Source organism: Copidosoma floridanum, unplaced genomic scaffold (genome assembly GCF_036245765.1).
Source record: "Copidosoma floridanum isolate Cflo_tuat_1 unplaced genomic scaffold, Cflo_Japanese_pri ptg000030l, whole genome shotgun sequence".
Taxonomy (NCBI): domain Eukaryota; kingdom Metazoa; phylum Arthropoda; class Insecta; order Hymenoptera; family Encyrtidae; genus Copidosoma; species Copidosoma floridanum.
In genome coordinates, this window is record NW_028321907.1 from 2662749 (window position 1) to 2687934 (window position 25186).

Consider the following 25186-nt stretch of genomic DNA (forward strand, 5'->3'; position numbering starts at 1 on the left):
GCGCTCGCCGAGTGGTCCGAGAGCTTCCACGTTTTCCTGGGAAACGTAGCGCGTATATATATACATGAAGGTACAAGGGGCGTTGATTTTAAGCCAAGGAGGATTTTAATTGGATGACGCGCGGTGTTTTCGGACAAACACGTCCCGATTGACATAATCCTCGATAACGAAAAAAAAAAAAAAAAAAAATGTAACAAACTCGCCCGTTGGAACGGAGCTTTGGTGAAACGTACACGTGGAGCAACGATCGATAAAGGGTAAGAAAAGTCCTCCCTATATATTATAATACGGTACAGTTTCCGTTTCTCCGTGGTATATGACGGAAAGCAAATCGGGCGACGAGATCGAGAGCGCAAAAGTAGGTGCACCGACTCGAGAGACGACGCACGGGGCAAAGGCATCACTCGCCGCAAACTTCGGAGTCAGCAGGGAAGGGAACTCGGACGCTGCTGCGGTTCGCCAGACCGTCGTAATGTACCCCCAACAGCAGCTCTCAGATAAGATTGCCGGTTGGGGGCTACCTTCGCTTCTCCGTTTTCCTCCAGCATATTGTTTCTGCGCGCGTGCCTTACAATACACCCCCCTCTCAATCTTTGGCAAAGCAGTTTGCGATGCGCTCGAGCGTTCTCCCCGAGCCCAAAGACGATGGGTATACGTGCTCTCGTTGAAATACGCCGATCGCATCTCTTCTTGTTTCCACGGAACGAAAGTACTTTGCTTCCCTTTTATTTCGCTTCTATTTGCATGTTGGTACACCCACTGTACGAGCATACATTACACACAAACTCGTGCGTGTATATATATACCATTTGGAAAGAGTCGAGAGTCGAGAGTTTCAGGGGGAGGCTAGGGGGGAAATACGCGCAGTAAAACGCTGTCGATTGCCCGCCTGCTTGCCCATACGATGTGCGGTGGTAGGGGAAGGGGGGGGGTAGGAAAAAAGGCCACCCCCGGTTTGTCACAATTACGCGTAATTAAGGGTGTAAATCAAGCCTTGAAAAACACGGCTTTCAGCAACCACCACCGCCATACAGCTATGTATGTATATATATAGGAAGAGAAGAGTCTCGCTAAGCCGTCCCTTGTATATTTACGTCGCCGTTGCGCGGGCTTAATTGCTCGAGATCTTTATACGCGCGGGGAACCTTCGACGACTCTCGCTCTTATTAAGTTTTTTCATTTCGTTAGGGGGCCTTTTAGCCTCGTGCTCTGGGTAACCGTGTGTATTTATTTCTACAGCCCTCTTGAGGGGGAGGTATTTGTCTATAACGTACCTTTTTTTTTTATCCAAATGAAATTGAAAATAACTATGGTTGTTTTTTTGCTAGTACAAGTAATAAATGTTGTTGATTCATCTCAAACGAGACTCGACGTACCAATATATATATATATACCTTCAATAAACTCGCGACGTTTAATCTCGGCGCGTTGCGTAACTCGTATATATTTATACACCGAGCGCCGAGCCTCGAGGAGTAACTCCGTCGCAAACTATTCGATTTCATTAGCAGGTTTTATCCCTTGGGCGTAAACAAAAAGAAAAAAAGAAAAAAAAAAAAATACAGCTCGAAACACACCTCGAGCTTTGCGATTGCGTCTTTCTCCACTGGGCGCCGTATCAATTAACAATCTACCTTGGGGCTGGGCGTGTGTACGTATAGGATGGGAAGGCGAGAGCAGTACGTATACTGGAGAGAAAAGTCGCCGCGGCATCGACTTCATCAGCCGGAGCCCGTTGTTTTCACGGAGCCTTATCATTTTCCACCTCGGCGCCCGAGGCTTTTCATCCCAGCAGACCTCCTCGGCTCCCTCTCTCTTGCTTAACTGCTTTCTTGCCGCCTTTTCCTACTCTATTGCTTTTACCTCCTCCCTTTGCCTCTTTTTTTTTTTTTTTTTTTTTTTTTTTCTTTCACCACCTTTGCTCGTGCCCTTTTTCCTCCTCCGTCTCACTGTTGGCAAAAACACACACACCAGCAGCGATCTCGTCCTCTCCGATGGATGCAGCTCCCTTCGGATCAATTCGCTCTCGGCAAATGATAATGGAGGTTGAATAAAAATTAATGGCTCTGCGTTTCATCCCTCGACCTTTTGTTTCTCCTCGCGTTTGTTTGTTTTTCGATGGGCACTGCGAAAATGAGGGGGTACCCTTCCCTCGCCCACTGCCGGCGCTGCTCATTATCGAAAGCTTTCATTGACGGGCAGAGCATAAATATACCTATTGTTTAGGCGCGCTTCTTCTTTTTTTTTTTTCCGTAAAGTAGGAGGGAGGAAAACAACAGACCTCCTTGATATCTTTGTTTATTGGCAGAGCCATTAAAGACATCCCCGACAATCACCGGCTCTACGTGTATACGTACCGAGAACCTGTGCAAATATTTGCTCCGGTGTGTACCTATATACACACTATCGGTGATCGTTTTACCCTTGCGTTTCACGCACGAATGGTTATATTTTTAATTTTAACATCACTGAGAAAACTGGATGTTTTTGGGGGGGAAACACGGAACGGCCGATCGGTTAATTTGGCAGAGCTGATGAAAAAAAGGACCCGCGTATAAAAATCCCCAAAGTGATGTCGCGATGGGGATCAAAAGTAATAAAGAGGAAAATCAACGAAAACCCCGGCCTCTATACGTGCGAATCCGATTGTAAAAACTGGTAAAAAAAAAAAAAAAAGCGACAACGAATTTTTATTTGTCCGCGTTTGCGAGTAACATCGTTGTCCCTTGTGAATGTGCGTCATCGGCGTGTAACGAGATTAACACACCGCTAACAACGGAGGGGCCGGGACACGTGTGAGAACCAAGAGGCCCCCCGTCCTTAAACAGAACTAGGTCAAAGGGAGCTTATGTATATATATTTACGCGCGTAAGGGCTTACCGCTAAACGTACCATCGGTATATAATACGCGTATACGTACGTAAGGGCGCGTTTGAAGGGAGTTTCGGTTTATAGGGGCCCTTTCACCTGTCACTTTGTAAATATCGGGTAAGCACCTGCACCGTGTACAGATGCACACCCAGTACACGCGTGTAACACGATTCACCGAGATATATAGTTTGATCAAAGCCCCTTGACTTATACCTACGTAACGACTTTATGGCCATCCATGATATTCATGAGCATTTATCTGTACACGCTCTACTAAGCGCATGCCTTGGTGCACGTGTACAAGTACGTGGATGCGCGTGTGCGATTAAGTGTGGCGAATCACCCTGTGGTCGTTTAGAGAAGTGTTACAAATTTTATGTATACGTAGCAAACTGTAGCGGAGGAGACGTTACTTTGAAAATTAATTTTGATACTACTGATTAGCCCTCATGTTTTAACTAACAAATTTTTATTTTATTATATTTTAGATGGCTGTTTATTTACGAGAATATCTCGTGTATCTTTTTTTCGGTAAAAGGTCCTACTTTGACTCGGGTATCTACTCTAAAAACTCATTGAGCACTGGTCGATGTCCAATAGTTTCCTTCGTTTCTTATTTTTGTTCTTCAACAGCCAAGAGTCGAGACGAAAAAGAGACGATGGAGAAAACTGGTTGGCCACTGTGCTGTGGTTGCCGATGGTGCACCTTTTTACCGTTATATTCCGCACAAGTGCCGGAGCACACTAGATACATTACCTGTACAGCGACGATCCTGCCAGATAGGAACTTTGCCAGGGTCTGCTGTCGCACAGTGCCTTTTCTGGCTGCTGATAAGTGCGGCCCACTGATTGCCTCCAGCTAACGAGGCGCTGTACACCACTGGTGCTCAGCGTGATTTTCTCTTACCTTTCTGCTCTATACACGCTGTTTTGAGAAAAAAAGCAAGCGAGCATATTTTTATGTTTGCTCCGCGAATTTACCGATAACTCGGTGCTTGGCGATGAGGAAAAGCGTATAGGACACGGTTTGCTGATTCTCATGGGACTGAATCGTCTATTTTTTTTCGTTCGAATCACATGTCGTACCAAATACGAGGCTGATCCAAGTATTTTCAATTGCGTATCAAATCGTTTCTACGTTTGCGTTGCAAGAATCCCAATAAAACTCTCCATCTTTTTTATGCACTATTTCACGTAACCTTAATCGTTTTCTTGAATTATACTATTTAACGAAACGTTGATATTACCACTCAAAAGTATTATCCTACAAAAATATCTTATTTAATTTTAGTTATTTTTAAACCCAACAGCAATTCTCACTTAAACATTCACACGGGACGGACGTCTGACCATACGTTGATATTTTCACTGAAATTTTTACTGCGATGTCTTGGGCCGATATTTACCACCTCGAGCTTGCACAGCATCAACGTATACTCTTTTAAGTCTTTTATTCGAGCCATTAATAACTTTCAGCCTGATATTCATCGCGAGTTTTCAGATAAACACCTACGTCTGACCAAACGCTCGTACCACTACTTACTTTGGAAAGCCGTTGAAAAAGTAGGGGAAAAAAAAAAGAAGGTTTTAGCCTTCGTGAAGTTGGAAATTAACGCATTCTACTCCAAATATAGCGTGAAAGTCGTAATAGGACAGTCACGAAAGCAGGCGCAGTCGGCGACGTCTCCAACGCACGACACAATGACAGCACACTTAGCCCGGGACGTAATAATCATTCGCACGTACGCGCGCGTCGCTGAAAATCACCCACATTTTCCAGGTGGGGGGAACTTTGTTTGATTAGCCGTCGCGGCGGCAGCTATTCGACTCGCGTATTAAATTAGTTTCCCCGCAGCTGTTGCCTCGCGCGTTACTTCATACAGCCGGGAACGCTGTATATTTGTCTTGATTTTCAGCTGCGCGCACGTATCTGTGTACACGCACCGGAGGGGCTGGAGTCAAAAGCCCGTGATACGCTGTGATCCGCGAAACGGAAACGCTGAATTTCATTTTGCGCTACGTTGCGGTTAATTATTTTACTAGCTGACATAATACCACGCGCGCACTGTTCGTTCCCACGATTCGACTTGTAACGCGGTTAAACGCGTTTCCTTCGGGGATACACAGTCGAGCCGACGCGGAGCTCGTGTAATTGCGTTTGAAGTTGTTGCGACGTTTTTGCCGGGGCTGTAGAATCGCCCGGTTGTTGTTATTTTTGTATCCGTTGCCTCGTGCTTCGTCAATTCAAAGCGAGTCATTGTGCCGTCTCTGAACAAAATCAAATGAGAAAAAAAAAGAGGATGTACGAAAGGAGTGTGGATAAAGAATGAAAAAAGGCTCGTTTTTAAAGCATCAAAGGGGGACTGCTTTTACCGCACTTGCGTGTGCATGTATGACCAGCCCCTGAATTCTTGGACGCATTGTCCAGCGATGAATAAACAGAGGCTGTCCACCTCCTTTGAAAGCTCTCGACCCTGGGCGTCTCAATTAGCCGGGTATCCCCGTGCGCGTATACACGCGGTACTAATCAAGTAGCCGAAACGATATTCACAGGGAGGAGCCCCCCCCCCCAGCTTCTATTCGTGGGCTCTCGATCGATTCTCAACTCAAACTATACGTATACGCACGTTGGAGGGAGTTTAGAGTTTGACGGGACAGAGGATGACGATGGGATATTACACGGGGAGAGTTGCTTGTATAGCATACGGTAAATACAGAGGGGGAGAGACGTACCAGTAACGACTAGATGAGCGTAGGAGGAACTTTCGACTGTGCTGCCGGTTACGTGGTGGACGGTGCGGCAACGGTAGCTGGCGTGAGCGTCGGCCGAAGTTACGCTGAACACGAGGAGCTCGCCAGTCGGTAGCATGTGGTACTTGCCATCTGGAACACAACACAAGGTCATTATTTCATGCCATTGATTGTTCAACGCTTTCGAGTATATTTAGGCTTTTTGTGCTAATAAGTATTTCATGAAAACTTTCATAATTTGCATAGTTTACGTGCAATAGCCTCCTGATGCGTAACAAAGCCCCAACTACAGGCTTGGGCTGGGTCGTGAGTTCAACAATGAGCAATCGGTATGCACAATATAATTAGAGTTTCTCTGATTGCGAAACTTTTACTATTTGAGATCAAACTAGGAGCATATGATTTTATTTTCTCTGTTTCGTCGTTTTAGCGATTCCTACAATTCAAAGTACGGGCGCACGAGCTGGAAACAAAGTCCGACTCTCGTCAAACGGAAATGATTTTAAAACCTCAACGACAGCCGAGTCGTGAAAAACCGGTGCAACAAAGTCAAAGATGAAAAACGGGTGAGCTTTAAAAGCGCGCTCGTTTAGCAGAGTAGTTTTTTTTTTTTTTTTTAATGAAAAATGAGGGCATCGCGTTTGATTAAAATTCGCGATCTTCCGGGTTATATTACGCCCTAATCCCCCGTAAAGGCGTGTATGAGTTACACCCCGGTATTTTTCCATTGTGCCCCTTTGGGTCACACGGTAGCTACCAACCCACATGCTGAAAGTCCTTTCTCTCGATTGTCCCGCTTTTTACATGCAAATCCCCGTGGTTGGATAAACGGGCGCGTGTGTCGCGGAATGAGTCATGACTAGAGAGGAGAGGGCAAAAAACGCTCGGATGAGAAAGAGATTTGCAGGAGGAGGAGGGCATTGATCGACAGGCACAAGTGCTCGGGGAATAATGGGACGATCAATTCTCCAAAGTGGACCACGGGGGTCCTTAAAAGTCGATTCATCGCCAGGGTCGAGAGGATGAGCGAGAAATATCAGCTCCACCCCGGCGACGGTGACTCCGCGGGTAAACAATGGCCTTTTTTATGCGCCTCCCCCGCGAGAGAGACCGAAATGTAAGCTTTTGTCTCGTATTTTTTAATTTGCGCCGGGATTGACGAATGAACGTTGGAGAAAAAAAAAGTCACTTGCGGCAGGCTCGTTTGGAAAATATCATTCGTAAGCCGTGACCAAGCGACGGACCTTATTTACACGCTCGATAGATTCGTGCCGAATTATTTCTGCCTCGCAATCTCTAAATGGCGGAGCCATAGCCCGAGGCACGAACGAGATAAACGAGCGCGCAAATATACCCACGCGTGGGCGTTTTTTTCTATCCATCCCTCTCTTTTTCCACGCGGTATTATTACTCCATTAGCTCTATTGGAGGGAGTTGGTGCAGATTACGATGGGCAGCGCGTTTTTGCAGTTCCGCGTGTATTTTTGCTCGTCGATGAGCCGGCGTTACCTTGATTGGGAGAAAAACGGGGGGGGGGGGGGGGGGCGTGTTTGGTGTTTAATTCTCGGCCGGGTACATTTGCGCGCATACCCGGAGAAGCGGAAAATTAAAAGTGCACCTCTCTTTTTTTCGTTCGCTTGTTTGTTTCGCCGGACTCTGTGTGTGTGCGCGAGGCTGGGTGCGTGTTTTTTGGCGTTTGCTCTAAAAAATATTTCCCGCGTACTCCGCGAAATCTCGCTTTTTCCGCGTTTGCGAACTTTATCGAATCGCCCGTGTAAAAATAATGGAATTTTCCCGCCACGGGATATTAATTTTTCACGTTGGCAAATATGCGCGCGTGAAATATGCAAACGATTTTGCCCTTTTTCGCTGGTACCGTGTTTACCAAAAATCCAGAGCTTTCGATGAAAAAACATTTGTTGTACAGATTCTGAAATTCTTTTGAGCGCGTATCGCAGTGACTTCAACAGATTAAGCGGCAAATATTCTGTAAAAAAACGTACAGAAAGAAAAAAAAAAAAAACGGTAGCGTGTTCCCGGAATTTGCATGTAGAACTCACATAGATGAAAAAAAAAGAATCCAAATCATCGTAATCAACCAATGATGCAGTGCAAGAAAATTATTAACATCGCTGCGAGATACATCGGTGGACTGGGATTTTCGAGCAGCGGTGCGTACATGTAGATACACGTATTGTACACAGACAGATGCGACGAACTCGTTAGAAAGCTGAAATTACTTGGAGAAAGAGCACGAGCGAGCATCGGAAACTTTGATCCCACTTTCTCTCTCTCTCTCTCTCTCGCCAGTTGTATAGCTCCCCACGAAGGGGATGCATATTACGTCGGGCACGCGCGGGTAGTAGCAAATCACTATGATTTATGCAGGAATGCGGGAGTTATTACGTAATAAATTCATCCAGCTCGTCGCCCCCCCCGCTATGGAAAATAGCTCCCTCTTTCTCTCTCTCTTTGTGTGTCTTTTAAAAAACTTTTTCCTTCACCCTCTCGTTTTTCTCCTTTTCTTCGACGGGCTCTCAATCTTTTCGGCACGACGCGGGAGTGTAACCCAGCGGGGGGGCGTGGGAAAGAGAGAAGACGCGCGAGACCGGAAATCTCCGAGTGTGTACCGGCAGGCGCAACAGATTCCGGACGTGTGTACACCTCTTTTTTCCACCCGCGGCTTCTTTGGCCGGGGAGTTTACGATCTCGAAAGAGAGAGAGAGAGTATTTTTGTGTTTGACTGTTCGACAAACGATTTGCATTAGAGATCTTTTTTTTTTTTTTTTCTTTACTCAATTATCACGTTGTTTATGCAAACAGTCTCTCGCTGAAGGAACAAATCGTTTGCACCCGCAAAGTAATTACAAACTCGTGAATTATGAGTGTATTGTCTCTCGAATGACGAAAAAAAAACAAAAAAACTACCGCAGCTCGTAGTCTGTATCCATGAATAATGATTAAAAAGTTGTTTGTGAAAAACAGCGGCACAAAGGTGCGCTCCAGAGACATTTACTCTACTTAGGAGACGAAGGGAGTAGACTGGCGGTGCGGGCGGGGGGGTCGCAAACGGAGAAACATTGCTGGCGCGGTTAGGGAAAAAAAAGCGCCGAATAACGAACGAGCTTTTAAACAATTTCAATGGCGCACTTGAGCGCCCGCAAATCACGGGTGCCGTCTCTCTGGGCTTTTTTTTTTTTTTTTTTCACTTCCGCTTTTATCGCTCGACAAAAGGACCGAGAGAAAACGGCACAGCTGGAGACGGAGAAAGAAAATCCGCCGAGCGAGGTAAAAAGTATCCGCGTGGAATAACAAGTAACAGTATACTGCATGGATCTTCATCGTGACATTGTACATTTACATAATTGTCTCTGATACATGTACGCACGTGGATTTCGATCTTTTGTCAGCATCTTTTTGATTTTTAAAACCTTACCTCTCCTATGTCGCTAAAAGTTGCTTATTACAATTCGTATGGTTTCCCTTTTGAGTAAAAAATATTTCCTCCCAAGTTCAAAGGTAGCTCTTGTTGCTTTTCCGCGAGCACTTTCCACAAAGTGATCTTTTCTTTCTTGAACACGCTTAAAGAGGTTTTCTCATTTAATAAATGAAAAATCCAGATTTTTACAGTAAATGGTGGACCCGAGGTAACGCCAGAAGCACACGCGACAGCAGAGAAAGCAACTGCTCAGCTCCGCGGACAAGAAATCTAATTGTCGAGGCGATATCGCTGTCGCGGCGGTTTTCGCGGTATTACATCCGATCGTCGCGTCTCTTGCTCCTCCACCACCATCAACCCTATTGTCCGTGTGCTCTCATGGGCAAAGTGAGGGTACGGATACCCCAGATTTTTCCGCCGCCTCGCTCAGCGCTTTTTCCATCGACTGTAAACAAAAAGGGGGAAGGGGGGAAATAAAAGAAGGGAGCAGACTCGCATTTGCATTTTATTTTCGAGGATGAATTTTTAATTTTCATCAAAAAAACAACGAGCTCCACTAGGGGGTGGAAAAGAAAATACCCCACCTCCCTCGCCTATCGCACGTTTATGCCAAACACGCGCGCGCCGCGTAAGCGAGTTTTTTTTTCCATCGGTATATCGTTAAAAATTAAAAGCAAAGGCTTCCCAACCTCGTGCATTATTCAAGCCTCGGGCACGCGAGATCGCAAATTTGTACGGATCATCTTATCCCGGAAGCTCGTAGTTGTCTCATTTTCTCTCTCTCTTTTTTTTTTTCACAGAAGGTACGGTTGTCGTGGTTAACTGTAACCGACCCCGTTTCCCATATTTTCACTCTCGAAAAAAAGGTCGCTCCCACCGCGATATCCAATGTACAGCAGCGTGAAAGAGGTTGCACAAATCGCATCCAGCCGTATAGCGAGTACCGAGTGATTTTCCAAAAAGTGACGATCGTGTACAGTCGCAGCAGCAGCTCGTGAATGATTGATCGGGCGCGGGTGCACTCGACAGACAAACAGACATACGCAGGGGGAAGGGGGGTGGATACATCGAGAGCGACGTAAAACTATACCTGCGCGAGAGAACAGAGACGAATTCGCGTTTGTGGCGGACGAAGCCGTAAAAGAGAGAAACGCAGCACTCCGTTGGGGTGTAAGTTTTTGTTGATTCGCGGTATGGCTCCCACCGCGCGAGGCCTCTCCTCGTACATGACGCAAAGACGGCTCCACGAACCGACAGTTACACCCTGGTAATGGTGCACACACTGCTCTTCTCTCTATTCCCAGCTGCGCTGCTGCGGTGTCTTTCCCTCCCGGGAGCATCCCTTCCTCTCGTAACTTTCGAGTTGTCGGAACCACGCTTTACTCCACCCCCCCCCACACACACACAGGAGAGGACGCGAGTGCACTTCCAAACTTAATATTCCACGTCTCGGTGGCCCCGGAGCAGCAGCTCTCTTGTTTAACGCGGACGCGTCAGACGCATAGTTAATGAAAAGCTTTGTTACAGCGGATACAAGTATATGCGGGGGCGTGTAAAGTAGTTGTATATCTGTACACGCGCGTGTGTGTGTGGACTTACCGCTGTCTGGTGTGGGATATATGTTGTAGGCAGAGTCCTGGACCCAGGAGGTGACCGACACGTACTCCTTGACGAAGGCTGGTATCTCGCATCTGAGGACGCCAGCGTTGCCCGACAGTACGTAAGCGTCGCGCACCTGGACCTCGTACTTTTGTCGGACCACTGTGGCATGTACAAATTTTTCATTATTTTTCATCTTGAAATCTGACGCTTGGAAAATGTTGATTAGATGTGGACATTACTGGTTGTGCGGGGCTCTATTCTGTATGTTTTATGAAAAATGTGTGGGTCGCGCGAAAAATTACCGGAAGCAATTTAATTTAAAATTTTGCTCATTTTACTCACGTTACTTTATTAATATACTACATTTTTGAGAGTGGCATGTTTTCTCAGGTCATTTCGCAAGGGATTCTTACATTTTGTTATTCTGATGATACTGTCTGACCACAAACGGATTTTACTACTAGAATCCAAAATTCTGCAATCGGTTTGAGCTTTAATGCCATCGCGAATCAATTATACGTTTGTTTCAAGTTTTTTCGTTACATCCAAGCATCGGTAATAGAAGAAAAAAGGGAAATCAATCGAACATGATAATTTATTGTTTTTAATCTTTTTTAGTTTTCCTAATGTATTTTATTTCATGTTTTTTATCACCGTAAGTTCATGTGAAGTCACTTGTATTACAAAACCTCTCTTCCTCCATTATATAATTTATGTGTATACGTATGTAGACTCGACGGCGATGGGCAACGTCACTGACATCATTCGTCTTACCTTCCGCGGCTTTTTGGTTAAAATTCCATTCCGTTCATACCCGAGCCCTACCCATAGATACATAATGCCACTGTCGAGAAATCCCTTTCCATTCCACTGGAAGCGCGTAACCAAGCAACGGTTGGCACATCCAATTGTTTTCGGATTTGGGGTGTGCATGATATATTTTTTGTTTTGTATTAAAAAAAAAAAAAAAAAAAAAAAAAAAAAAAAAAAAAAAAAAAAAAAAAAACCAAAGTATCCGACTGACCTGCCTTGACTGACACCTCTCGGCCCAGTACTCGACCAACGCTGTTTGACGCCTGGCACCTGTACACCGCCGAGTGCACGTCGTGGCGATAACTCTCGGCGCCAAAGGGCAAAAAGTACATGGACCCGTTGACGAGCATCTCCCGTATGTTGGGAATCGGATGTACGGGCGAGCCGTCACCCATGAGCCAGTCGACCCTTGGCATTGGGCTCCCGTTCGCCGAGCAGTGGACCATCGCCCCCGTGTCGTTCGAGAACTCGACCGAGTTGCGCGGCTCCGACACCAACACCGGACCCTGGCTGTCCAGCACCACTCCTCGTCCTTAAACAGATAACAACAATTAACACCCTCACGCTTAACTTTCGTCATCATTATCATTCCAGAATTTTTCATCACCACGGATAACATCCACCGTGTGTGGTACTGGAATCCCACAGCTCGAAACGGCGATCGTGGGGGAAAAAAAGGCTCCGATCACCGCGAGAGCGATTAAAGAGCCTCGTTAGCATTCGGGTATACGGGTTGCGCTCTACGGGCCTCGAATCGCAGTCGTGAAAAAGTTATCCCCCCTCCACTCCAGAGAGAGAGAGTGGCGCCGACATCGATTCGCGGGATTATTCAAATCCTCCCACCTCGGGGTACATATTCATACAACGGTATAGAGCCTCATCTCGAGCTTCATTTCCGCTATCTGTCTGCGGCGTTTGCTCTCTCGGGTATGTATGTATATATGCGTGCACCGTAGTGGGTGGAATCGCATTTGTGGTTTTACGGGGAACGGGAGCTGGTGTGTACGAGCCCCACCTTTCGTTGCGTCAGCTGGACTCCTCGGTTTTATCGCTCGAGGGTGCTTTTGCGTGGTATACACGCACAACCGGAGGGAGGGGGGCAATAAAGGGCAGTTGTGCCCGCGCGGATGGAGGCAAAGGGAGGAATTTGTGAGCACCGCTCGAGCTTCGTGCCCCGTAAAATGAAAATAAAGTCAGCGACCGAGGGGGGCTCAGCGGGTATAGTTTGCGGTGGACGGCAAACGTATCGCAAGGAGGAAGCGTCTGATTAGCGGGACTCCAGGTCGAATGATCGCGATCTTTGAGATTTTTCGGTGGAGTCGAATTAACGATTCCACACCGGGGGGTTCCAAAGTCTCCGAGTAATCTCGCGGGGCATATGTTTTCGACATTATTTAGCGCGAACACGTGCAGTTGTACCAACTGTACGTGCGTTTATTTTTGCGGATACCGCGAATTGTATTAGCATACACTTGTTCTCCCCCACGAGGGGGAATACGCAAATGTAGCCAGAAGGTGGGAAAAAATTTAATCCTCTTATCGGAGGCCGTGGGATGGGAGAGCCGAAGCGGTCAAAGTTTACCTTTTCCGCCGCGCTGTATTTACATGGAAAGTATTTGTTTACCCCAACGAGTGTATAGCTGTTTCTATTACAGAGGCTGTCACTGTAGCCTCACTTGAATATATCAAACTTTTAATCGCATTTCGTTGGGGGGGGGGGATAAAGCTCCTTACTGTACTTTTCCTTTGTTTATATTATACAGTGCTCGTGGAAAAAAAAAAAAAACCAAACAAACAAACCTTGAGTTTAGCCGAGGGGTGGAAATTTTCACTTCCAAATGGCAATTCCCGGCAAACTCGCTCGTCCGAGAGCACTTTACGTACGCAGAGTCCATTTTTCCCCCAACGCCGCGTCATCCCGATTCATCCCTCATGCAAAGCCGAAGAAAATGCCCGAGAAAAGAGCGCGCGTCCATCGCGCATCGCGAGCACGAGCCGGTCCGACGATGAAAAATCACCCACGAGCGGGGAAGCCATCCTTCGCTTCCGGCTCTCAGGGAAGGAAAATAAGCCGGTGCATAATGCATGAGCGCGCGGGACACGCGGCTGGGGGTGGATAAGAAAACCCTCGCACCAGCTGTGGTTTTTCGGTACCATTCCCTCGCGTATCCCTCGTTTACATCAAACGTTGCATCGTGCCCCTTTCACCCCCTCATCCCCTACATGTTATTTGTTGAGCTTACAGTGTTGTATATCAATTGAATTTGTCACGTGTAAAAATTTATCATTTCGCTGTATGTCGAGCACCAAGGGGGATTCGAGTGCGCCCCCGTGATTTTTGTGTTTTTCATTTCGAGAGAGATTACCGCCTCGCTTGCTACAGCGTATAATATAAAACCTACGGGCCGGCGGATAACGATGACGGTGATTTTCCATCCGCGCGCTCTCGTGAGTCCTTTATGCTTTTATTTTCAGCCGACAATGCCCGCCACGCAAATACCCCGCATTTTTTTTTTCTCTCGTACATGTCACTCCGAAAAAGCTGATAATCTTTTTTGGGGCGTAATTAACTTTTGGCTTGTCTTTCACGTACCACTTAATTTTTTTCAATCCGCATATCGCGCGTTTTGCGAACGACGGACTGGTGCATTATAGTTCCTGTGATAAATCAATATTTTACGCCAAGAGAGAAAGGAACGAAACATCCGCAACCTTCCCACCTCAAACGAGCCCAGTCGCTGCGGGCATCGTATAAACACACATCTAAACTTCTCCAGCGCCGAGATACGAAGTTGTGCAGAAACGACAATGAGCCCCGGGGAGAGGTAAACCGGCCGAGTGTGCGCCCTAATAAAATCCGTATCGCGTCGAACGAGCTGTTTTTGTATACCCCACCTGAGGAGCAAAAAGTCGCGCGGGGTATAAAAAAAAACAAACAAACAAACAAGCTCATCCTTCTCCGTTGCAGCTACGTGTCCGTGTGCTCTCCAGGGGGTACAGCGAGCAAGAGACGCGTACCCACAGGACAGGGTCCTCTGGAGGGAGGAGGAAAGGCGCTCTCGGGGCAACAGCTGCGAGAACAGAGCCCTGCAGTAAGTTGTCACAGGTATAATATACACACAGAGAGAGAGAGAGCCGGCCTTCTTGCTCGTCTTTCGAACAATGCCCGAGTCGTACACCTACGTATTACCTACCGGCTAGAGGGGGTCTTTCAACATTAGGACCCTACCGGACGCGGAGGAATACCATAAAGCCCAGGGAGGAGGAACTCTGGCCCGTAATTAATCAGGCTCCCTGGTCCCTTGGCCGTGTATGTTCGTGCGTTTACACGAACAGGAGGAAACGTCTTTGAGCCCGTCGTCACGCGCGCTGGCTCCACCCCCCCCCACCTTGTGTGACGTACAGCGAGCTGGACGCGGTGTATATCTGTGCAGATAACGCGGCACACAGACTCCCTGGCCGAGATGTGTATCGTACAGTAGAGAGAGCTGTGGGTTGGTAATGGAGCTTGACGCGTGTAGCATTGTTGTCGGTGCAACTATGGGGCGAGGTACGCCGTTTCCTTCGGACAGGGTGTAGGCACATACTGGCCGGACGAGCCCTTGTTGTGATCCGAGTTATGAATTAGATAAGACTACGTGGCCGACTGACCGACCGAGGGCCCGTCCGTTGGAGGGTTGAAGCGTGGGGCTGACCAAACTGTGCTTTTACTACTTGTTTTGCTTCGGCCCTCCCAGTTTCATGTTTGACCAACGAGATTAGATTAGATTAGGATGTAATACTTTGCTGAGGATCCGTATTGGGTACAATGTAATTGGGTAAATGTTTACACTCTCGAATCAAATCTTTGAGGTACTCGATCATGTTGTCTTACTATATTGGAAGAAGTAATTTGGCCAAAGACTCCCAATAGTACCGTTCTCCAATACATAATAAGACGGAGCCTTTTTTTTTTTTTTTTAATTCCAGATAACGAATTTCTCCAAACAACTCCATGACAAACAAGCGATTGGCAACTTTAGCCCGTGCACCAAATTAATCGTCTCAACGCTATACAATAAGCAACAGCGACAACGACAACAGGAGGCTGTAAGCCGCATTTTGGAACAAGTCAACCGTACCATTTGTCACGCGAACGCAGCCTCCCCGGGTTGAACTTTGAGAAACTAAGCTCAATGCCGAGGAGAAACTATTAATTTTGTCGCGCATCCAAACGGCAAAATGTATTGCATGATGTATAATATGCTACGGGAGGTTTCCACGGCACGTACAAACGCAGGTGAATTTTGTGAATGCCCGGGTTGATTGAAAATTCGCGGGATTACGTGCAAACGAAAGTAGCTACCGTACGGTGGGGGGGGGGTGCTGTCGAATCGAGGCAATTAATCGAGCGAACGTACAATTCCGTAAACTCGATTACACGGCCAGGGCACACGCGTATAGTATACATGTATTAGAGAACAGCGGTACGGTACAGGGGTGGCTTTGAAATCTCGAATGATTATTCGAGTTGCGTTGGATTGCGGCCCAGAGCCAGTGTGGCTCGTTTGTTATGCGCGAGCTGACCCACATGGCCCCGGCCGTACCATCGATTTTCGATAATCAATTTTTCCCACCCACTGTCTCTATCGTCGCGTGTTTTTTTGTTCTTCCCCCCACTCGGTCCCCGTGTAATTAGCAATCACGTATGTACATCCCTTACTGCATTTAGCGATAATGGATAGAAAAAGGCACGCGCATCGCGACGGGGTTAAGTAGACGGAACTAATTTCATCTTCCCCTATATACGTACATGTATATATTAAGAGAGCGCGCGGTGGCTCAGTCGGCTAGCTCGTGGATTGGCGCGCGGGGGGGACCGTGGTGTTCGATTCCCGGCCAGTGCGACTTTTCGGGCAAGTATCTCTATGATTTCTCACACGTGCTTTTTCACCACGCAATGCTCCTCGAGGAGGGCTTAGGCGACCTTGTCGCAGCAAAAATTGCCTAATTTCCCCCTACCCCCCTCCCAAGTGATGGGAGGCCTCCTATCCCTCTTCCCTTCCTTCTCCAAAGTGCTAGTGCCCTTATTAAAGGAGCCGGACGTAAAGCACTATAATATAAAAAAAAAAAACACATGTATGTATTATATACGTGGAGAGGAAAAATGCAAGATGGAGAAGGAAGCAAAAGCGCGGGTGTTGGAGAGGCTCGTGAGAATACGGGGCGCGTTCGAAGACTATGGGAATAATCCAGAGTGCTCCGTTCAATTGGTGGGCGCGACGCCGGTATCCTCCTCGCTCTCTTATTCCGGCAAATGGAAAATTCTAGCGGCGCTCGGTTGCCGCAATATCGGAGGAATCGAATCGCAAAACGGAGAAAATGACTGCACGCCACAGCCAAGGGTGGGTGGGGGTGTCTGCGCGTCCCGCGAGGCGGTGGAAAAGATGCCTGAGCTGCCGCTGCGGCGGGATGATGAGATAAAGGAGGTGTAGCGGCGGTGGCGCGCATTCCTCCGTGGCTTAATCCCCTCGTGCCTTTGCAATGGGGGAGAAGGGGGCACGCCTGACAATTCCAAGCGCCCGTGCGACGCCGACGCAGGCATCGATCCTCCCTCTTTGCTCCCACGGAGTTCAAGTGTGCTGGGCTCCGATGCCTCTTTCGCGAGGAAGAAAGAGCTTTTTTTTTTTATTCCTGCTCTCGTTCTCCGTCCGTGGAAGGAATATTGACCCTGGAGGTGCAGGGATGACTCGGAGTCCATGGATCAGTGTGTCACTCGAGGACAAACTTTTGTTCCCACTCATCCCTTCCATCCCCGGTTCAAAGTTTCCATTTCGTAGATTGAAGACGTGCTGGCTCTGACTCGCGGTGATGATAGGTAATGACGACAGTACACCGGTACGAGTGGAAAATTTATGGGCTCTTTTGGACTTTTCCGTGGCTCTGTGACTTATTTTGGACTAATATTTATTTGTGGAAAACACTGTATTTCTGTATGCACAATTAGAATCGGGGATACAATTACATTGTCGAGAATACGAGTCGTGTCGGGGCAAACATAAATCCAAACTACGTTACCTAACATTGATTGGCAGTGGTTATCCCGTCAAGCGTCAAAATCAAATAGGATGTCGTGTAACGATTGCGCAACGCCCTCGACGGCGTATAATAAAAATTTCGAGCTCGGGCGGTAATTGCCACCCAACACCAATGAATTGCGTTGCGTAAGCGCGTCGGTGGGATGACGTTGACGAATTGATAATAAAGAAATTGAACCCCACCTTCCGTGGCCCCTCCTTTCTAGCTGCGACGACTTCCTCCGGTGTTCCATGGCTTCGGTGAAATCAGCTCCTTGATGCCTTGCACCGGAATTGAGCTTGACTGATTTATCCAATGCCCGAATATATCACTTTTCTCTTGACTTTTGTTTTTTCACCCCCCGAGACAATTATTTGTCGTCATTAAACCGAGTGGTTTATTTATTTTCGGGTGAATTATCAGTGATGTCGCTTGCTGGGTTATTTATTTCAATCTTACACATTCAAGTTATTTATTTGCGTTATCGATTAAATGCTTCATTACATCATATTTTACATTTACCGTATACGTATTGAAGTGTTCGTCAAGTGCACTTAATCGTAACGTTTTTATTTTTATTTTAAATACAATTCAGAGTATCTTAAGTTTGTAGTATACGGACGGCTATGTGGCAAAAACGTAAATATTAACTTTGATTGATTAATTTTTTTTTCTCTGGTATTTTTCGTTGAAACTCGCGTTTGATTAGAAATTTCCAATTCGCAGTTCAATCGCAAAAGCTTGTTGATCAGTGGGTCGCTGTTTTTGTTGGCAATACACATACGTAATAATCCCGAACGGGGGAGGGTCGACGGTGAACATACACCGCTGCGATAGCAATGGCAAAATTTTGCAAGTAAAGGGAGCTTTAATTTAAATCGACAGTGCGCGATTAAAATATATTCTCATTCCCAGGGAAACTTTGTTTTACCGCTGCAGTAGAGTAAGAGTGACGGAGAGAGGGATGTTCCACCGGGTGATTGGGAAAAAAAGAGTATATATACGCTTTGCTAGAATGATTATTCGCGTGCACCGCCAAGTTTGATTGTTTGTTTTCAAGCTTTTTTTCATTATCTTATTTCCAACAATTATGTTTTTGATTGTGTATAGTAAGTGAATCTTCGGAAGTAAGAAATCAAGCAATCGAGAGATTACACTCGATAGTCTGTGAATAATAACGACATTGATAAAAACATAGAAAAATTACACGTAGGTACAAATTTATTGGTAACTTTTATGTTCAGCTCGTATAGAGGAACAAAAAAAATATATACTGCAAAGGACGCACGTTATGATATTCACGCAACGTATATATATACAGAGCTTCGAACGTCCATCGAGTAGAACACACGAATTTATAAGCAGTCAAGTCCTGCTCACCCGATAAGGACTCGGGGAGAGAGGTGTCCGTTGCTTCGAGGGGCCGTTGCTCCTCCTCCACAGGCAAACTTTCTTTCCCGACGCGCGAGAGTTCGGAGCTTGTGTAACTTGGGCCTCAACCCCCCCCCCCCCTAATCCCTCTGCTCGCCGAGTTAATCTCCTCGATTAATGCGTCGACAAGGTGCGGGCCATAATCTCTTCCACCCTGCCTGCCAAATGTATGCAAGATGTACGCGGGCGCGTATACCTGTGCTCGGGAAACTTACCGGTCCGCTCTTGCATACGTACACATATGCGTGTGTGTAGGCAAGGCAATCAGCTAGACGTTGGAGGGTGACACACACGTGCGAGACGTCGTCGCCAGGGGCTTCAAAGGTGTCGGGGATTGAAGGAACAAACCTGCACCATCTTGAGACACCGTTTACTTAGTTAACCAACAATTTACATTGGTAATACCCTCGTGCATTAGTGAGAGGGGTTGGAGGGGGTGAGGGGTGATCGTATAACTCGCTCGTAGGTATATACGCAAGCGTCCTTGCGTGGTGTCTGAGCTTAGACGATGCCGTCGCGTACGTGAGGACAAATCGGAGCTGAATCGATTAGCCGAGTGTTGGCGAAGCTGGACTATCTCTCGATTTTGAATTCCGTACTGGACGAAGGTATATAGTACGTATTGCGGAGTAAGCTCTTCTCTGTATAAAGTATAAGAAAATTGTAACTGAGATAGTATCCTTTTCAATCTCAATAGAAATCTGCGTGCTATTTTGAAAATAAAAATCGTAATGATTCTTCCACCGTGGCGTCGATACTTTGGGAATGAGAATTTTCGTTTGCATGTCAAGTATCACAAGTTACCGAGTATGCAAAATGATGATAATTACGATTGATCGACTCGTTCACATTGAATAATATTTCCGATAACGTTATACCTGGTACTATATTATGAGAAAAAAGAAAAAGAAAAAGAAAAACAAAGAAAACTTTTTTCATTAAAAATCTCCAATCACGCCCGCAAGAACATCGCAAAGAAGTTCGCATGAAATTTAGAACGCGATTTACCCCTTTTTTTAAAATTTTGATTTAGTTCTTCATCAAACAAGCCAATAACTGTCCGTTAATATTCATTCATGCGCGCGAAAGATACACACAAAGTTCCGAACACAGCCAGAGGGCCCCACCGGAGATCTCCCTAATAGCTCGAGGGAGGTTTATTTCGCGCGGAAGATTGAATAGAATATTTTCCAGAGCACCAAACTTCGCCGGACCCGCGCTGCGCCGAACCAACTTTTATTCGCACTACAAACTTTGCATAATGCATCAAGTTGTTAAGGAATACACGCACAGCCCTTGGGCTTCACTCGCATTGTTGCCCCTCCCTCCCTCTTGCTTTTTGCGCCAATCCGATCTCCAAACTAACATCGCTCGCATCACCCAAACCCAAAATACGCACCTTTGCTCTTGACAATAGCAAAAAAGTCTCGGGGTTTTGTACGCGTTGTGCACTCGTTAAATGAGCAGCCAGGGAGGAGCTTTAAATTCATCGGCGTACCGAGCGACGGACGAACGAGCGCCGCTGGGAGGAGGAAAAAAAATAAAAGAGCCGTAAATGGGGGGTACCTTAGTCACAGAGACTCGAACGAATCAAGCCGAGAGAGTCGCGGGGAAGAATTAACAGCGCCGGGGAGGGGGAAGGAAATTCATTCACGCTAATCGAAGTTTATGGCGTCGGTGCGCAGCATAGCCCCGACTTCCGGTAAACGAAGCCAAAGAGTAGACTCGGCTGCCTGTATTCACGGCCATTAACCGGTGCTTTTACCGCCACGGGAGGGGCGAGGCATAAACCCTCCATTTTTTTTTTCCCTTTGCCGTGCAACCTTTTGTTCCCTCCCTTGGCTCTATTTACACATACAGCTGCGCGTATCATCGTTTTCCCTTGGATGTACTGGCTTCTTGTGATGAAAGCTCTCTGGATGATGATGAAATTCTCCCGTCGGGGGATCGACTTCCGATGGGACAGGCGAAAGGAATCCAATGTTTCCATGAATGGGCGAGGAAATATTTTCTATACGTAATAGAGCCCGGGGACGAGTGACCGTGCAAGGGGGGGGGGGAGAATACCTCGGGATTAATGAAAAGGAAGGAAAAAAATAAAGAAGAGAAAATGGGTCAGCTGGAATTTTATAGGGTGGGTACGTGTACGGAGAAGGGGAGAATTTTGCGGTCACGCGAGATATATTGGGGTGGAAAGGACACATACACACACGTGGCACCGGCTTCCGGAGGATTTCGCTCGGGAATGCCCGCAGAGAAATTTTTCAATATGGCCGGCCAGCCGGTGCAGCTTGGCGATTTCCGGTTTCAAAGGCCTTCCGGGTTTTTCAAATTTTCACCCTGTATTGGATAAGCCACCACCCCGTTGGATATACTCCGGAAAAATCGATATGTTTATTCCACAATTGCCTAAATAAAATAAGAATTTAGAACCTACGAGCGCATCCCAACACCGGACCCTACCAATCGGATAGGGACCAAATATAGTAGAGCCCCTAATTTTCGCCCGCACCGCCGGTGAGATTGCGCGCTCTCTCGTAAATTCACCTCAGCAGTGCCGTATCTCTCTCGGGAAAGGTGGTACAGAAAGCTTTTGGCTCTTTTCTCCCATGCAACCTTCATTCATCCGTCTCACGAAGACTCTTTTATTTTCTTTTTTTTTCGGCACACATTTGTGTCCAGGGTCTCACACCCCCTTTTTTGTAGCCGTGAATCCATACCTATATGTCTATGTACACGGGGTATACGCGCGTTTAGAGAGGAAATATGAAGATTTCGTTGCCGCATTTGCAGTAGCGGGGGTGTTTGCAATTATTGGATTCACTGACCCTTAGGCAGTAGGGAAGGAAAAAAGAGGCTAAGCAATTTGGGGACGGGAAAAAAGGGACAGAGTGACGTGGTTGTACACCAAGAGGAGAGAGAACGGAAAAAAAATAAAAGGGGGTCATGCGGCATAGGCTGTAACGGAGCGAACCGAGTCGTTACCCTAAAGAGCTAAATTTAGCAGCCACGAGCTTCCGGGGGCCTTTTTTCCCTGTGCTCGAAAATCTCGAGAGCGGCTCGAGCCTCTACTTTTCTCCATAAGCTCCAAAAGACCAGTGCGCCGGTGTCTTGGCGAACCCCCGCTTCCCTTTGTAATGTACAGGGGGGAGAAGAAATCGCGCGCCGAGGAGGAAAGTTATTTCGGTCACGGGCCGTCGATGTGGAGTATCTGCATTGTTATCTCTTCTCACCCCCCCCCCTTTGTCGACTACTTCCGCCTCCTGTGAGAGACTTTGCTGCTTCTTCTTCTTCCCTCTTGACGTACCTTCTTTTTATTTTTATCGAGACCGAAGGGCTGTACCGCACTTTATAGCGTCTGACAGTTTGTTAGACGAGGAGGGAAAGCGAAAGAGACAAAATGAGGGCGAGAGGGGATCGAGCGAGTAGTCAAAGTAGTTTTCTTTTTGTTTCTACGTTGTACTTTTCAAAAACGCAACTGTCGACCTAGCGAAGGGAAAAGTTTTGCGGTACTTTAGGTGAGTTTATTGAAAATGAGAAAGCCGAATAAACAGAATGCCCCTTGGAGCTGCACTGCGGTAAACCAAAATGCGTCCCTGTACGGTACAACAGCCGCAGTGCATATATAGGGGAATTTTGCGTGGTAGGTACAGCTTTGAGTTAATTTTTACGACTATCGCGCTCAACGGCTACAACTACTCGTTATACATACAGCGGCCATCATCGGCCCTCCTGTCTAGTGTATGTGCAATCAGAGGCTCCACAAAAATAATGTCGCTACAATACTACATACGGTAAATTATAAAAATCATTGAATTTTTTTTTTTTTTATTTAAAGTGGAAAAATTAACTTTTCTCTACTCTAATTTTTTTTTTTTCAGCTAAGAAAAGCCAATTAAAAGGCACAATGAAACCTGCAAAATAAAAAAAAACCACCTGCCGATCAAAATAAATTAGTTATCGATTAAAAAAGTGTTGTTTCAAAGGTAAGCTGATTACATTATCTTTTGTATTAAAAACCAGGACGACGAAAACCTACCTTCATATATAAAAAAAAAAAAAAAAAAAAATAAATTCTACACGCAACGTATACACCCAAAATTATTTTTGGTGAAGGCAAAAACATACGCGCCCGTTTTATCGGTCCCTGCATCTTCCCGCGTGCGGCGCTCTTATCCGGCGCACCAGCGAGAGGCCCTAGTAACGCGCTGAATTAGCATAATGCCAGATACTGGGGGCACACGTCACGCGCAACCACTCACCCCACGCCTACATGTACATACTATGACGGTGTATCGTTTTGCCGAGCCAACGCGAAAAGGATACTTAGGGAGAAGTAGAGGAGATATATACCACTCCACTGACGCGCCGGTGAAAGAACCCCCCATTGATCGGATCGCTCGTGCGATCTCTTCTTCTTCCCCCACCCACTCTTCTTTGTGCTACACACATATTCCCTCCCTCTCTCGACACGCCAAAGCGAGCGCTTGCCAAGCGCTTTTGGAGAGGAGCACGTATGGGAAGGAGAGGGTTTTATTAATGTATACACACACCCGACGCACAACCATCGCCAAGGGGATGGAAAGACACGTGCTCCATCCCCTTGTCCTTCACCTTTTCCTTATCAATGCCGGACTTGTGGGTTTCTCGGCTCGCCCGAGTTTTACTGTACCGCTCGGCTATGGGGTTGATTTTCTCTTTAATACAGTAATCCCATGTAGAGACGGGGGAGAGCTAAGCTCGCGGAAGTTTCTGTGATCCGGCTCATGCCGCAACGGTATACAATAGTAATAAGACGCGGAGAGCTTTGGTCTCTGATTTGATTCGGTTCAACCGATATACCGGCGCTTCGATGGAAATAAGAGATGAGAAATAATATAAGGGATTTTTTATCGTCAAACTCGGAAGCCAACCCGACAGTATACCTGCTGCACCAAGAGATGCGAATCGCCTCGTTTGCCTTTACGCCAAGTCTACAGTTGTCGCGTCTTCCCGCGGGCCTTTGTTTCGCTTTGTCTCCCCTTGCGTGCACGGAGATGACACGATATATACTCCCATACCCAAGTTCCAAAAGCTCGTGTCGTACGCACCGGTACACATATACATATACTCGATTCCGCCGATGCGGAGCACTCATTGTTCGTCGCTGGCCTTTGTTTGGATGTGTACTTGTCCGCGTGCGCACGGTATATATGTATGTCATTTAATTTCGGTCCTCCATAACTTTGTGCGGCAAGCTATTATTCCGATACGGTGGAAGCAGCGATTTTTTGGACAATGCGGAAAAAATAACTGGTGTGCCCCGGTGCAATTTGCGACTCGGCTATACGTCATTACGTGACATTCCAGGCCAACTTCCATGTATGTGCACACGTTATATTGCACGTGCCTCCGACGCAATTACCATTTCAGCTCTCAATTAATTCGGCCAAATATTCAATCAACGTCTCCCGCGTCCCATCCATCGATCGCGCAATTTCGGGGAAAATAACTCATCCCCCCCCCGCCGCTCGTCCAATTACAGTGGAATATTTACCCTATGTGTGACTATAGTGACAATAGTGACTATAGTGAGAAAGAGCAACTTTGCGTGGCGCGTATGATGTATTTTTCACCCTCTCGACTGGTACGGGTGTACCCAACAACAATAATGCAATAGCGTCGTTTCCGTAAACGCGGCACGATCCCCTCTTATTTCTGTCGCGACTCTCGCTAATTGCTCCTTGATTGTCGGGCGCTTACGGAGTCGAGCGACTTGGCGCTGTGGCTAGTTTTTTTTTTTTTTTTTTTTTAATTGCTCCAAAGTCGAGCTTACACGTAGTTTTCTTCTTACCGATGACTTTTATTTTTTTGTTTTTTTACGTGTATCCAAATAGTTTGGCCGATCGCCCTCTCGCACCGGCGTTTTCTTAACGACCGCGCCCTTCGCTCGCTCGGGGGGAAAAGTACATCATAATTACTTTTCGAGTGTGATAAACGTCCCCCCCTCCTTTCAACCACACGTCCCGGCAACTCTTGGGACTATATGGAATATTACGCGTCGCGGTCCCCCTCTACAAACTACGCGCGAGAAGAGCTTCGCCAAACATCTCGTGAACTTTTCCGCCACCGCTGCGCCTACAAAAGTTCGGATCCCATCGGTACGTATAGCCCAGACTTTTAGCAAACACTCGTCCTTCCCGTACACACCGTGCGTTTCTCGTTTGCTCACCCTTCGAGATC

The 25186-nt window shown here is 46.8% G+C and overlaps 1 protein-coding gene across 1 annotated transcript in view; it reads right to left on the minus strand.

Annotated features, from left to right (window-relative positions):
• The window catches only part of LOC106641320 (cell adhesion molecule Dscam2), a 94453-nt gene that overhangs the window by 20502 nt on the left and 48765 nt on the right, over positions 1-25186 (minus strand). Inside the window, exons 3-5 of the mRNA XM_089596154.1 lie at positions 11688-12008; positions 10661-10822; positions 5605-5754 (exon numbers count right to left, since the gene is read on the minus strand). Of these exons, the coding sequence (XP_089452280.1) occupies positions 5605-5754; positions 10661-10822; positions 11688-12008 (633 nt within the window). The remainder of the gene's footprint in view (positions 1-5604; positions 5755-10660; positions 10823-11687; positions 12009-25186) is intronic.